Source organism: Bactrocera tryoni, chromosome 1 (genome assembly GCF_016617805.1).
Source record: "Bactrocera tryoni isolate S06 chromosome 1, CSIRO_BtryS06_freeze2, whole genome shotgun sequence".
Taxonomy (NCBI): Eukaryota; Metazoa; Arthropoda; class Insecta; order Diptera; family Tephritidae; genus Bactrocera; species Bactrocera tryoni.
In genome coordinates, this window is record NC_052499.1 from 30,102,633 (window position 1) to 30,117,760 (window position 15,128).

The 15,128-nt window shown below is 36.1% G+C and overlaps 1 protein-coding gene across 5 annotated transcripts in view; it reads right to left on the reverse strand.

The window, feature by feature from the left end:
• LOC120782687 (follicle-stimulating hormone receptor) overlaps positions 1–15,128 on the reverse strand; it is a 65,001-nt gene that overhangs the window by 21,735 nt on the left and 28,138 nt on the right. For all 5 annotated transcript variants that reach the window (XM_040115080.1, XM_040115082.1, XM_040115077.1 and 2 more), the window contains exons 3-5: positions 8,851–9,002; positions 8,673–8,747; positions 1,385–1,462 (exon numbers count right to left, since the gene is read on the reverse strand). In XM_040115080.1, coding sequence (XP_039971014.1) covers positions 1,385–1,462; positions 8,673–8,747; positions 8,851–9,002 — 305 coding nt within the window. The remainder of the gene's footprint in view (positions 1–1,384; positions 1,463–8,672; positions 8,748–8,850; positions 9,003–15,128) is intronic.

Sequence of the window (15,128 nt, forward strand, 5' to 3'; positions counted from 1 at the left end):
GTTTAATTACCCAGATGTTAAATTTATCAAAATGTGTGGTTCATGACATTGTGATCGGGTCCGACAAGACATCGCAGCCGATTGAAAGTTGCACCACGACAACGCCTCGGCTTACACCGCCTTTCTTATGAACAGCTACCTAAGCAAGGCTGGCATCCCAACGATTTCGCAGCGGCCCTACAGCCCAGATATGACCCAGGGACTTTGTTTTCTTGCCTGAATAGTCCGATGAAAGGCAAGCATTTTGACACGACAGAGGGGATTCAAGCAGCTTGCACCTCCGCTCTCAAGGCTATTCCGGAGAATGCCTTTCGTGACGCCTTCAATGCTTGGAAATCGCGCTGGCACCGTATATTGTTTCTTGTAAACTACGCAAGAAATTTTAAAGCAATAATGTCTTACAATTTATTTTGTGCTTGGATCCGTCTTTAATTGATTGATTGGCGATTATTGTTTCCTGGAAATTATGCTTAGAAACGATTGGTAGATTAAATTGATAAATGCATACATACATATATGTATGACTTAAATGTGCCAACTGGACGAAGACCAAGTGGAATTCAGAAAAGCGCTATATTAAACTTTTTTACTCACACCGAAAAACTTAAAACTACAATGTAGGGAAATAATATGTAAACTTGTAAAATTGTATGTCGCTGGGTTATGGCAATGTGGTTCAGACAAAAAAATTATTTTTTTCTTTTTATGTCCCAAACAAAGCACTACCTTGTATGTACACCGATACAACTCTGTGGTTGAGAACACTGCTCAATCTGTTATTGACATTTTCATTGCTTTCAACTGCGCAAAGCTGACAAATTGTGAAGGACGCTCTCACCTGGAGTTAAGGGGATTTCTGCAGTCTATCTGTCGGAATGTCAAACGAATTTTCTGATTTAACATCATTTTGCTTTCTAAGTATTACTATATTTCGTCAATGCGATGAACGGACTTATGTACACTCGTACAAATGATTGGCACTTCCATCTTAGGTCGATGATTGGCCGAGTTTCATTTTCCTTTTTGATGTGAGTTTTGGTGTTTCACTGACAAATAGAAGATTCTATACGTACAAGTTTCAGCCCGCCTTTAAACGGCTTATTGACTTTTATATATGATTTTATAGCAAAAGCTCATACGAAAGCTTGATCCACATTATTTCTATAGGCTTTAAGTGATCTGCATCGGTTTAATTCGGTACCGAAGTCATCAGCAGACACCCTCTTAATAGTATGCATATGGTATATATGTATGATAGTAATAGTATTACTACAAAAACTTTACACTTTGGGCTATGAAATTCCAATCTTATAAATACTTACATATTATTAAAGATAACTACCAATTTTATGTGATATAACTAATATTAATTGAATTTACTTACATTATTTTAATAGTTTCCGAAATGCCACGAAAAACATCCCGAGATAGAATCATCAACTTTGGTGCATTTGAAATATAGCTGAAAATATAAAAAAATGGAAATGTTTTGTCTTAGTTAGGAGCGAAATTAGATACTCGTAACTAGGCTCATATATATTTTACAAAGAAGAGGTGGATAACGACGATCGTGCAACTTGCAAGGATTAAAGCCAGGGAAATTCCTTCAGCTACGTAAGGCTTGTTCATCTGATTTTATTCATTCTAAGCACAAAGATGCGCCGTTATATGAAAAACACGCTTTCACAACTTTATTACGGTAACTCCCATATTTGGCGATATATGCGGTACAAATTCACCCGGAAGTTTGAAAATCTTTAAATTATGTATGTATGTATATGGAAATATTGACCCGATTCTACCCATTTGTAACACACAGACATACTGCTACATAGTAAAAAGTCAGCTGTAAACACGGGGTCCACATATTCAGTGCCTAGGAGCTTGAACAGTTTTTGTTAAATTTAGAAAATTTTTAGTCATAAGGTAGCACAGCCAAAGGCATTTTACACTATATTCGTGCAAAGTTTTATGCTAATATATTAATTGGTTCTTGATTGGTAGACGTGGTTGCATCCCGATTTCTCCCATTCTCACATTGTAACATAGAAATATCATAAGAGTGTCACGTACAATCGGTCTCCGTCTCTTTTAAAGCTCTCTCACGCCATCACGGGGGTAAAATTGTATATCTCTGGCGTATTTAGTTATCGCTTTATAGGGCTTTTAGTTGTTTTTAACATTTCCGTTATATTTCTGATGAGTGGGGAGTACTTTTAACGTTTTCTGTCTATGGCGTTTTGTGGGCGTGGCAGTGATCCGATTACGTTCATCTAGGATTACTTTTTTTCCAAGGAATTCATACCAAGTTTCATCAAGGTATCTCAATTTTTACTGAAGTTACAGCTTGAACGGGCGGACGGACAGACAGACCGTCACCCCGATTTGAACTTTTATCGTCAATGTTATCGTTTATATATGTATATACACTCTGTCAAGAAAGTATCTGGAATTCTTCATTTCCTCGTCCCATCTTCCGCTTATATGGAAGACAGATAAATTTTTTTCCCCAGATTGGTACAACTGTCCTTAATTACGATGCCAAAAATTGATAGACTTGTAACAAGATCATTGGGCTTACCAAACATCGAAGACTGGCCAACCCTGAAGCATAGATTGATTGGGGAGTACAAACCGCAGACGCCAAACTACAAATTGTTGTAGAATTTCCGGGGAGTTTGCGAGCATTTTGCGAGGAAGCTAAGAGACGACAACAACTGCTGGTATCAAAATTACACCTAGAAGGTAATCTCGTCATTTATTTGCAAGCGATTAGGGACTCACAATAAAGGTATTAATTCGTAAACTACCAATTCAATTATTTACCATTTTGGCTCACCGTGATATTGTAGATTTAAAATCATTAATTAATGTAGCACAAAACGAGGGAATTTGTGAAGAACATGTTAATTTTGAAAGAAATAAATACGTTGAAAATAAAAATGAACAAAAACCCAAAACCATTAAATCCAACCAATCAAACCCAATGTCAAAACAAGATACTGCCAATATCCACAACCAATGCAACTGAATTATAATCCATGCATGCAACCACCCAGAAATACCCAAACACAGCAAATGTTTAACAATACACATATGGGATACAGACAAAATTATACCCAACCATTCAAACCTATTTTAACAGAAACCCAGTTCCCCAATTTAATTTTAATAAAAATTCACTTCATCAACCACAACAAGCACCCACACCAAATAACCCAAATGTCCAAAGAGCGCATGGAATGAAACGAACAAGGCCATCGGACAGTGCTTAAACTAAAATGTCCATTGATGAACTCAGACTACAAGACGTACAATAATACGAACAAATCAATTAAGAACTTTATGACCAAAAATTCCTTGACCATATTCAACATCAGGATCAGATTAATAATGAACTATGCGAAGCACCAACCGATCAAAATGAACTTAAGTTTGACGAAAATTTTCAGTTACAAGCCCCGGAAAATATCAATGTTTAGAAATCAAGCACAGAAATTGTACTTACAAATGCTTGATTGACACAGGATCCACCATTAGTATGATACAAAAAATTTTTTTCTGTCTTCCAATCCAAAATAATGAATGCGAAGTTTTTACATCAAACGACTTCATGATACTTAAAATTCCGTTACCATACCCAGTAACAACATATTTGGAACAGCCGAACAATTTTACTTGCATTACTTTTCTAAAGATTACGATATGTTAATTGGCAGGAAACTCCTCAACAAAGCACAAGCTATTATAAATTATAAAACTCGGACAACTTCACCTTTTGATAACATTCATACGAAAATTTAATTCCCTCAGTTATCGAAAAAATAGATTTCTCACTTTTTCGATTGGATCATATTAATCAAGAAGAAACTTCCAAATTAAAACATTTACTTAACAAATTTAAAAATCTTCAGCATTTGGAAAGCAATCGTTTGATATTTACAAATACAATTAAACATGTAATTAATAGAACACATAATTCTCCTATTTATTCGATACCCACTTGCATAAATTCATGAAATAGAAGTAGAAAATCAGATAAAGGAAATGCTTGAACAGGGACTAATTAGAGAAAGCAACTCACCCTAGTTGTATTCAAGAAACCCGATGCTTCGGGTAAAATAAAATACGGAGTAGTAATCGATTACAGAAAACTAAACGACATAACAATTCCCGATAGATATCCCATGCCCAACATGGATGAAATACTTGTAAAACTGGGAAAAAGCCAGTACTTTACCACGATAGACTTAGCTAGAGGTTTTCACAGGATAGAAATGGATCCGGAACTCATACAAAAGACTGCATTTTCGACCAATCTCGGTCTCTATGAATACGACCGTATGCCATTCGGCTTAAAAACCGCGCCCGCTACATTCCAAAGGTGCATGAACAATATACTTCGACCATTGATTAACAAACATTGTTTGGTTTATTTGGATGAACTTATTGCAGTTAGTTTTTGAAAAGTTGTCCGAAGCAAATTTAAAGTTGGAATTAGATAAATGCGAGTTCCTGAAAAAGGAAGCTACCTTTCTTGGTCACATCATAACACCTGATGGAATAAAACCGAATCCTCTCAAAGTCAAAGCAATAGCCTCATATCCAATCCCAGCTAAGGTCAAAGAAATTAGTGCGTTTCTCGGAATGACTGGTTACTACCATAAATTTATTCCAAACTACACCGATATAGCAAAACCAATGACCCGTTATCTGAAAAAGGGGCAAAAATAGACACAAGGAACCAAGAATATTTGGAGGCATTCGAAAAAATAAAAACATTAATAACAAACGAACCAATATTGCAACTTCCAAATTTTGAAAAAAAAAATCGTACTAACTACAGACGCTAGCAACCTTGCTCTTGGCTCTTTCCTAAAACAATCACCCTATATCTTTTATAAGTAGAACATTAAATGACCATGAATTACTCACTAAAACATTTCGTCATTACCTGCTGGAAAGACATTTCAAGATAGCTAGTGATCATCAATCTCTCAGGTGGTTACATACTCTCAAGGAACCAAATGCAAAGTTGTAAAGGTGGAGAGCTAGACTGGCCGAGTTCGACTTTGATATTGAATATATCAAAGGTAAACAGAATTTAATTGCCGACGCATTGTCCAGAATTAAACTCGAGGAGAATCATTTTAGTGAGGTCACCCAACATAGTGCGGAAGAAGACAGTAGTGAATTTATTCAGTCAACAGAAAAACCAATAAACTTATTCAAAAGGCAAATAATATTCATCAAATCAGAACAAAATAATGTAAAAGAAATAAATATTTTTGGAAATTCTATAACCACTATTTTTCACGACAAAATGACAATTGAAAGTGCTAGACAATTTCATTTAAAAAAATATTGCAATGTCCATTAAAAGCGATACCGATTTCGAAATCAGCCAGGCAGCTTATAGGGAGATTATTAATACTTCCTATACTGAGGTGATTCGTAGCCTCATCCTGCTTAAAAATATAAACTCATATGCAGAATTTAAAGAAATAATACATACTTCAATCCCACGAAAAACTTTTACACCCAGGCAAACAAAAAATTACCAAATTATTTAAAGAAAAACATTATTTCCCAAATAGCCAGTTATTAATTCAAAACATTATAAATGAATGCAATATGTGTGACTTGACCAAGACAGAACACAGAGACACTAAAATGCCATTTAAAATTACCCCCAGGCCAGAATATTGTCGCGATAAATTCGTAGTAGACATCTATTCGTCTGAAGGAAAACATTACCTTAGTTGCATAGACACCTACTCGAAATTCGCCACTCTTGAAAAAATTAAAACAGAGGATTGGATTGAATGCAAAAATGCACTTATGCGTATTTTTAACCAACTGTTAAAAGCAGATAGGGACGGTACATTCTCCAGTCTTTCTCTTATGCGATCGCTAGAAAGCGAGGGCATTGAATTACAACTAAATACAGCAAAGACGGGAGTGGCAGCTGTTGAGAGATTGCACAAAACAATAAATGAAAAAATTCGTATAATCAATTCCTCCAAAGACAATGAACTTAAATTAGGCAAAATGGAAAATATCCTTTACATATACAATCACAAAACCAAGCATGACACTACTGGACAGACGCCTGCCCACATATTTCTGTACGCCGGACAACCAACACTAGACACGCAAAAAAATTAAAGAACAAAAAATAAACAAAATAAATTATAACCGACAAGAATACAATATTGACACTAGATACAGAAAGGGTCCTCTTCAGAAAGGAAAATTAGGAATAACTTTGGATAGGGAACAAAGACAAAAACGAAAAGACTCCGCTTTCAAATATCTTTTCGGTACACTTGACGAATCTGATCGAGAAATAATGCTGAAAATTCAATTACAAATTGTTATTTCGTTTCCTGGAACCCAGTATACATATGCACTAGGGTGTTTTTTTTTTTAACTGTTAATTTTTTCAATCCCGTCACGAAATTTCCTTGGAAATACCCTAAAAAATATTCCCTGAAAATTTTAGCCCAAAAAAAGAACCCTAATATACATATTCAGCCGATTTCCGGCAGCCACCATATATACTTCCTCCCTACTTCTAAGGACATCCTCTGTCGATGTGAGATCATTCCTTTTATTGTCGCTTAGCAATCGACTTCTGTTTGGAAGTTACTGCATTATGCCGGCAGTTTAAAATTGCGCCAGAGATCATGCTCCGCGCAATGGCTTACCCCTGCACCATCCATCCACTTGTGGTCTATTTTATTCGCCAACCCCTGCTTACCGATCTATGCCCGAAGGTTGTTGCGGAAAATTCACTAAACGCCACCAATCTTGCAGCTGATTTCGCTGCCAACAGATTTTCTGTATGGTAGCGGTCCACCACCTCGAAGTACCGTAAAGCAAGATTGGCTTGTCTACCAATTCATGAGGACAAGTGATAAGGCCTATCACCAGCATCATCAACTGTTGATCATTGCATCTTTTTACATGAGTAGAGGACACCACTGACATTTTTCACACTGAGTCTTCATGTCATTTTCCTTAGTTGTTAACTTAAGCAGACAATGATTGTCTAGCCGAACATAACATAAAATTCAGAAAAGTTGGAAAATGTCTTTGCTTAGATAATACGATTTTGTACCGAAAATGTGGCAAGTTGTTTTCTCTTTTTCTCTAGATACCGTATAATTTTCGCATAAACCAAGTATTTCTATATTTCTTCGTTAAAGATTTATGATCCATCTCAAAATATTATAAACTCAATTCAACCCGAATTGCTTGTTCGGTTTTAACGCAAATGTAATATTTCATAGTTAATCGGCTTACAAATAAATAGCACTGCAATTTATTGTATTTAAACTACATATTTCAATTAATTAAAAGTATTTGAAGTGCATAACTAAAAACTTTTCAGTATTCCGTAAATATCTCCACTTACAGGAATTAATATGTACCAGGGCAACGTACAGCAAAAGTAAAAGGACTTACATCGAAAATGTGTATTTGTTTTTATTTCAAAAAGTAAGAAAAGACTAAGCTCGAGCTTAACCGAACATGTTATGCTTTTGAAATGTCCAAAGAACCAAACTTTAAATTACAAAATGTTGCTACGAATTCAACATGCATTATTCGATGAAACCGAATGTATTTATTACCATCAACTTCGGTATCATGATATCACATATCACAGGTCATTGAATCACTAACTTTTATTATTACATTTGACTTCGTGAGATCCCAAACATAAACGGAAAATCAAATGTATGGAATTGACTATGGTGCGTAAATCAAGGCTAGGGGAAGATCTGAAAAGATTGCATTAACTTTTGCCATTGTCTTTGATGAACATAATAAACTCGGCGCACATATTGGACATAAAGTAGTACTTATATGGGGGTTGCACTCACTATGGGACCAATTTCACACATTTTCGAAACTGAGCTCTAGTACATCCACTAGATATATGAGGACACACTGTCATTCGAGAAAGAGCTACCTCAATTTGCCTAAATGTATCTTAAATACTGACCCGTATATACGGTATAAAACGGGCCAGAAGTTCGAAAAACTTCTAGTTCGATTTAAACTATTTTTATTGTTAAGATGTTACACCTTAGAGGTAGTTTTTGTGACAAGTGGTATCTTGATAACATAATTTGTTCTCGAGTTATATAGTATGTACCGGAAATGGAGGAATCATATGGAATAAAAAATATTGATATTTCCATATATCCGATTAAGCCTATTTTCACATTGACATAAGAGAAGGTTATGAACTAAATGTGGTTGAGATAGGTGAAATAGTTACTGAGATATGGAATAAACGCCTTCAGCTTACTTCCAATGATTTGACTTTCCCTCTGCCTTGCGAGTTTTTTGGGTTGAGAAACGCTTTCGTAGCATAAATTTAGCTTACTTTAACAAATCTTGAATGTTACGAATGGAATCTTGGTTACATTTCGCGGTATTTGATTTTTTACGAGCATAAAGGGTATTAAGATAAAAATGTTAGCTTAATACTTACGAAATGGGATCCTTACTCATATTTTTCAACCGAACTACAACCAGTACTACATATGTCTATCTATTTCCGTGCGGATGTTGTACTGCCTTATACTAAAGTTTATGATTCTATACAGCTATTTATGCAATTAAATGAACAGCATTACCATGTTACTTTATGTACTCACATAGTTCGCAGCAGCTTAAGGCCATCAAATGCGCCATCCTCGATGCACTCCAGATGCTGCAAGTCCTTCAGTATACTTTTCGTATTGGCATTTGGTTTTGTATTGGTGCGAATAAGCATAAAATGGAATAGAACAAAATAAGGCTCGCTGTTTTTGTTGACTCAATTTCCCTACTTACAAATCCTGCAACGAAGCTGCATACTTCTTTAGGCCAGTTGTACGAACGCGCGGCAAACCCGCCGATGCGATGCTAAGCCTTTGCACCGGTACTGTCAGTGTTTGTGGCACACGCATCAGCGCCTCACCCACGCAGTGGCACTCGATTTCATCCTGCAACATGAAAGCAAAAATTTCTGATATATTCATATATACTTGTAAATTCTTTAAATACGGATACTAAGCTTCCATTCAGCATATTGCTTAAGTGATGTTGCAAATATTTTCGTAAACATTATTTAATTAGTACAATTCTTCCGCCGGCGTGTGTGCAAATGAATAATTAAAAGACCTAAACCTACATATGTATATGTGCTTTCAGACGGTTCAGAAGGAAGTTCGAAGCCTGAAACGGTTGTCTTCTCCAACTATTTTCTAGCGGTATCAAGGTAGCACAGTGCATGAGCTCAGCTCGTGGATTTGGTTGGACCCTTCGTGGTGTAAGATTTTACTCGTATTGCATGACTGACAAAAGCATTAAAACAGATCGCTTCTGTTATTCTTTCACAAGTAGAATATATTTCAGCTTTTCTTTCACCAAGGAACGATGTCATAAAACAATTTGTATAGAAACTACTTTATTCGTTTGGGTCTGTTGGAAACGTTTTTCTTAAAATTTGGAAATGTCCACTATCGACGCAACTTAGTGGTCATCGGTGCATCCCTGTATCCCTAAAACACAGTTTCCACTTTGTTTTCGTAATATTTCTGATCCCTTTCAATTATCTAATTTGCAGTCCCTTGTGCAAACTAAGTCGAATGCTCCATATTCGCCTCCACGTGGCCATGTGCTTCTCCTTGTCGACGTTTTCATCCTCACAAATAAACTACATCAAAGTGTTGTTAGAAAACGATGATCACTACCTTTTGGCCCAAAGATCGTGTGTCTTCCAGTTTGGTTCTTTTGGGATGAACAGAAGATTTAGTACAACTCCATCAACTACTATCTGTCAATGAAGACTATTAGAGAGGCTTAAGGCCCTCGTAATCATTTTATGCTAACATTAACGTCATTTATTTGCTAATCGATGAGCATATCCTGTCATAAAGCAGTCAATTAATTTAGATGATGCTGAGGATTCTAAAAAGAATTTTTGTATCAGAAAAATTAAACCAAAACAAAGTAATATTATGGATGCAGTTTGAGGATATATTACAGCTATATTAGGGAATGAACAGAAGTTGGTACTTTCATCATTAAAACTTTATAAAATTTCACAGTCCTGAGCTTCTATAAAGTTCTTGAGCTCGCTAACAGTGAGCTTGCCTGGTTGCCTGGCCACAACGTAATCGTCGGAAACTGTAAAGCCGATGAGGAAGCCCATCATTATTCACGCGGCTCGTACTTGTCAAAATTGGTGGGAGGTGGAATGAGGTGAAGTTAGAATAAGATGGAAACATCTGGGCATTTTCTCCTCCCTCGTCCAACTTTTGGGCGAAGTATTTGAAATTTAGTATCTAAGTGTCAAAGTAGTCGTTATTCCAAACAGAAAGAATTATATATCTGTGTACTTAAGTACACATATGCCAAGGCTCGTAAGGACAAAAAAACAAATTAACAACAGATTAGGAGCGAAATTACTCCATTTATTCTTATGTTATAGGCGCCTTAACGCATCATTTACTACATTGCACTGAAATCTTTTATTGCAACGGCTTTCCGCCTAATATTCCGTAGAATCAATTATTTAATTATAATGCACTAAAATCTATCTCCAGTGAACATATTGGTGAATTAGGCGAAGACACATTAGTAATTGAATGGCTCTGTTAATTAGCGGTAGTGCATGCAGCTCATTACATTCACATCGATGCAAGGGACCCAAAGAGATAGAAGATTAGGGTGGCACGCTTGCATCGTAAACGTCAACTGCAGTTAATCGATTTCTACCCTTTCGAAACATTAGCTTCATCAAATTGATATCGTTCACTGATGATGGGAGGCATTTAAGAAATTTATTTTAAGACACATATCAACTTCGAAGGATTACCTATTTCTTAAAGATTATAATTTAGATATTAGCATTGAGGGTTAATCCAGACCAGATAAGTCAGAAACCTCCTTGGCATACAAACGTTTTCCAACCCAACCAAGGGAGTGTTTTGACTAATCCAATGTGGGTTCTGTGAACTAACAAAAATTTTAGTGACAATCATTTCTATCACTGAATCCAATGAAGACAATGTACAAATCAAATAATCTTGAGTCTATATGAATTCGAATTGGCGTTGCCAATTATTTTATTGAGACGAATCGACAAAAAAGATTTCTACAGTAAATATAAATTTCTTAATATAATTTTGACCATTATTTTTTATATTTTCGTAGAGTGTAATACTTGTGTTAATTTAATGGTTGATTGTAACACGTAAAACTAATTGAGATAGATATGATCAGGTTGGCGAGAGCAGTTGAAATCCGGTCGGCTGTCCGTCCGTCAGTGCAAGCGATAATTTGAGTAAGCATTAAAATATCTTGGAAAAGCTTGCCACATATACATATGCACATGTTCCTTGGCAGCTGAAGGAAGTCGGTATTGCAGATGGGCGTAGTCGGACTACTGCCACGCGCATTAAACAAAAACTCAAAGAGTGCGGTAACTAAGAACAAGGTTGAGATACACAACACCTCGCTAAAGCCAAATTAACCAAATTTAGCTTAGCACTTCTTCATATACTCTGAAAATGGGGAAAAATCAGATGATAACAACGCCCACTCCCTACATAACAGTTATACTGAAAACTACTAAGAGTACAATAACTCACTCTATAAATGCGCCACAAGCAGTAAATTTCAAAATCAAGATGGCAGGAAAGGGTTTTATAGGACGTGGCACCGCCCACCTTTCGTTGAACAACTGGACAAATTTCAACCAAATTTTAGTTTACCCAAACATTCCTATAATACACTACATTTATAACGGGTTTTTCAATAAGAGCGCTACAAAGGTTTTTTTAAATAAAACAAAAACGGTTTGCGATATCAATGAAATTCTTTATTCGCGTGAAAGTAGATTCGATGTCATTATGTATAGAACTCGATTCTTTTGCATGGCCACCACGGGCACGCTTGCAGAAGTCCAGACGCTGAATCCAATTTTTGGCCGTTTTCAAGCATAAATCGGCCGATAATGCTGCAATTTCATGTTCGATATTCTTACGAAGTTCATCAATCGTCGCTGGCTTGTTGGCTTAGACCATAGACTGGAAGTAGCCCCACAAGAAATTGTCTAACGGCGTCAAAACGCACGACCGTGGCGGCCAATTGACTGGACTATTTCGTGGGATAACACGTCCACCAAACTTGGTTTTCAATAAATCGATTATGACATTTGCTGTGTGACTTGTGGCGTCGTCCTATTCGAACCACATATTGTCTAAGTCCGTATCACCCAATTTAGGCTAAATATATTCGGTTATCATTAAGCGGTAGTGATTTCCTTTCACAGTAAAATGCCGGCCTTGATCATCACGAAAGAAGTACGGACCAATGATGCCGCTGGCCCATAAGCCGCACCAAACTGTAATTTTTTTCGGGGTGAAATGATGACTCAAAATTTTTTTGTTTTTGTAGTGCTCTTATTGAAAAACCCGCTCTTAAAGTTGAGGCCACTGACTTCGAATTTCAGTATCACTGAAAATCAGTATCAGTTTCACTGGCGGACGGCGCCCGGCCTCTTTTGTTCTCTATCCGTGCGCATAAACGTTTCAACATCGCGATCGCCGATCAAACATATATTTTTGGTTCCAAACCCTGTTCTACGAATTCATCGCCGAGTCAAAAAGGTGAGTGCCGCTAGCGTTTTATAGATTTTATATAATAATAAAACTCTCAGGAATTAATGTCATATAGGCATGTTGTTTCATCTTACGAATCTTGTCGAATTCGGACTATAACTTTTCAAGGACCCAGGAGCCATATATGTGGACACCTGCGAGTTCTAGTATTGAAATTTTTTGGGAAAGCAGCATTTCCTTGTGCCAAGAATGGGTAAAATTGGTTTAATACTTAATATACATTTTTTCGAACGTCCTGTTGACTTTATATCGCATCTATCGATCAATATATAAGAGCTCTTAAATCAATTCAGGAAGTATCTCTTTTAAATAATAGTGTATCCTCTTAACCAAAATGAATGAAATCAGGACAACACTACTCCTAGTCCCCTTAGGACTTTTTCAAACATCCGTTTGACTTTATATCGTATTTATCGGTATACATATATGTAAGAAATCTTAGCAAAATTAAATGAAAGTATAATATTAGATATGCTATAAATTAATGCCAAAAACTTGCGGTATTCATGCACGAATTACCCCGGCTCCCATATACTACATTCAGCGGCGGATTCACGGGGGGCTTTAGAGATCATTATTCCTCGGATTTCCAATTTAGGTGTTTACATTCAGATTCTGTGATCACAATGTCGATGATTTCAAGAATTCTGATTTAGCAATGGGATGAATATTAGTACTATTAGCGTTTATTTCATATATGTTGTTGTTGTCATTTCTTTTTTCAGTATTTCCAAAAACATTTTCATTACTGTCCTTACTTTCTCTCTAGTAGTAATAGGTTAATGCAAGTATTTTGCTCTAACAACCATAACTACGAAAATTCCGCCCATTTTTCAGTACGAAACACCCTAATGCAAGAGCAAATACTCATACACGTATTAAAATCATTTCAGCTAATTGCTTTCAGTGTTGTTCCATTGAAATGTGTATCTCTCTACATGTGTTTACACATTGATCGCTGATGGTTGAGAGTGCCGAAGCAAGTTAGGATTTCACTAGTGCACTTTCACTAAGTTTTCTCCATGAAACTTTTCTTGAAAAGGCACTTCTTTTACATCCTGAAATATTGTGTCAATTTGATAACTGTCCTCTGTAATAAAATTATCGCTTACATTTTCCGCAACCGCAACAAATTAAAGTGCCAAGAATATCGCCCCTGTCCACTTTCTTGTTTTCCGTACTCTATGCAAGGCACTACCAACAAATTTGATTGCTGCACTTGTTCCACAAACGCGCACGAAATTTGACGCCAGCAAATACCAATGATTTTCCGCCCTCGTGGCGAAGTAGACTGAAGGCAATTGGCAAACATAAATGGACGTTGGTAAAGGTCAAATTGTTGGCTGCTTTTGAAGTGTTCCATTTTCTTATTTTCGCAATTTTTACTTCCGGCTAGTAGTTGTAAGAAACTCTCTTCTGCCTCCACTGCCGACCGCAGACATGGCTGGCAATTGAAGGCGAACTGCAACAAGCAGCATTTATCTAATAATTTGAGGCACTTTCACATGTGTATCTGGTGCTTTGATGTCGACACATTTTATTATATTGAAGAGAACGTTGGACGAAGGTTCAATGTGGAGCTTGCATTTTTCTTTGAAATTTGTTGCCGTAAAAAACATACATTTGAAATCCCTCTCTCGAAAAATAATTTTGGATATAATATAACGTAGTTCCTAAGTAATGGCGGGATCCAAGGAAAAAGGGAATAATTGCATTGAATACAAGATAGTCCCGCGTTTATTCTTAATTTCATGATGCGACAGATACTTAACCATATATCAAATCTTCTGGAGTTAACAAGATTTCGCCAAACACATATATGTAAGTGAAAATGGTGGAAAAAAGTGTCGAAGAAGGATAGTAATGTAGACTAAGGCTGCCGAAACCGATCTAATAAAGTTTTGGTAAGAAAAAATGCTTTAGCTTTAGCTTTAGCTTTGATCGGCATCTCCAACGGCGGTGAGAATAGAAGAGATTAAATTTATCTAATCACTTCAAATTTTCGGAGGAAACATGATATCCGGTTTCTAACGGTTAAAGGTTTTAGTACAATTTTTAGTGTTTTGAGACAATTTCGAATTTTTCCCGATGCTAATTTTTAAAGTTTTTGGGATTTTTATAGATTTTAGAACCGATTCGTTATTATTTCGTTTTTTTTTTGCGATTTCAAAATCTTTATCGACTATTTAAAGATAATAATGGAGAAACTTCGGAATTTCGTATAATATAGTAGAAAATGAAACATGATAGCATTGTGGCACTTATGCTCATTAAGGAATTGTACTTAGTTATGCAACATGGTGGCACCCCTTTTTGTTCAAGGCAATTAACACAATTAAATATCTATGTTCTTGAACTAAACCTCAGGAAAAACTTTAGTTTTGAAAAAAGATATCTTAAAAAGGTATTTTTAAAATATATCCAAAACCATTTGCCTTCTCC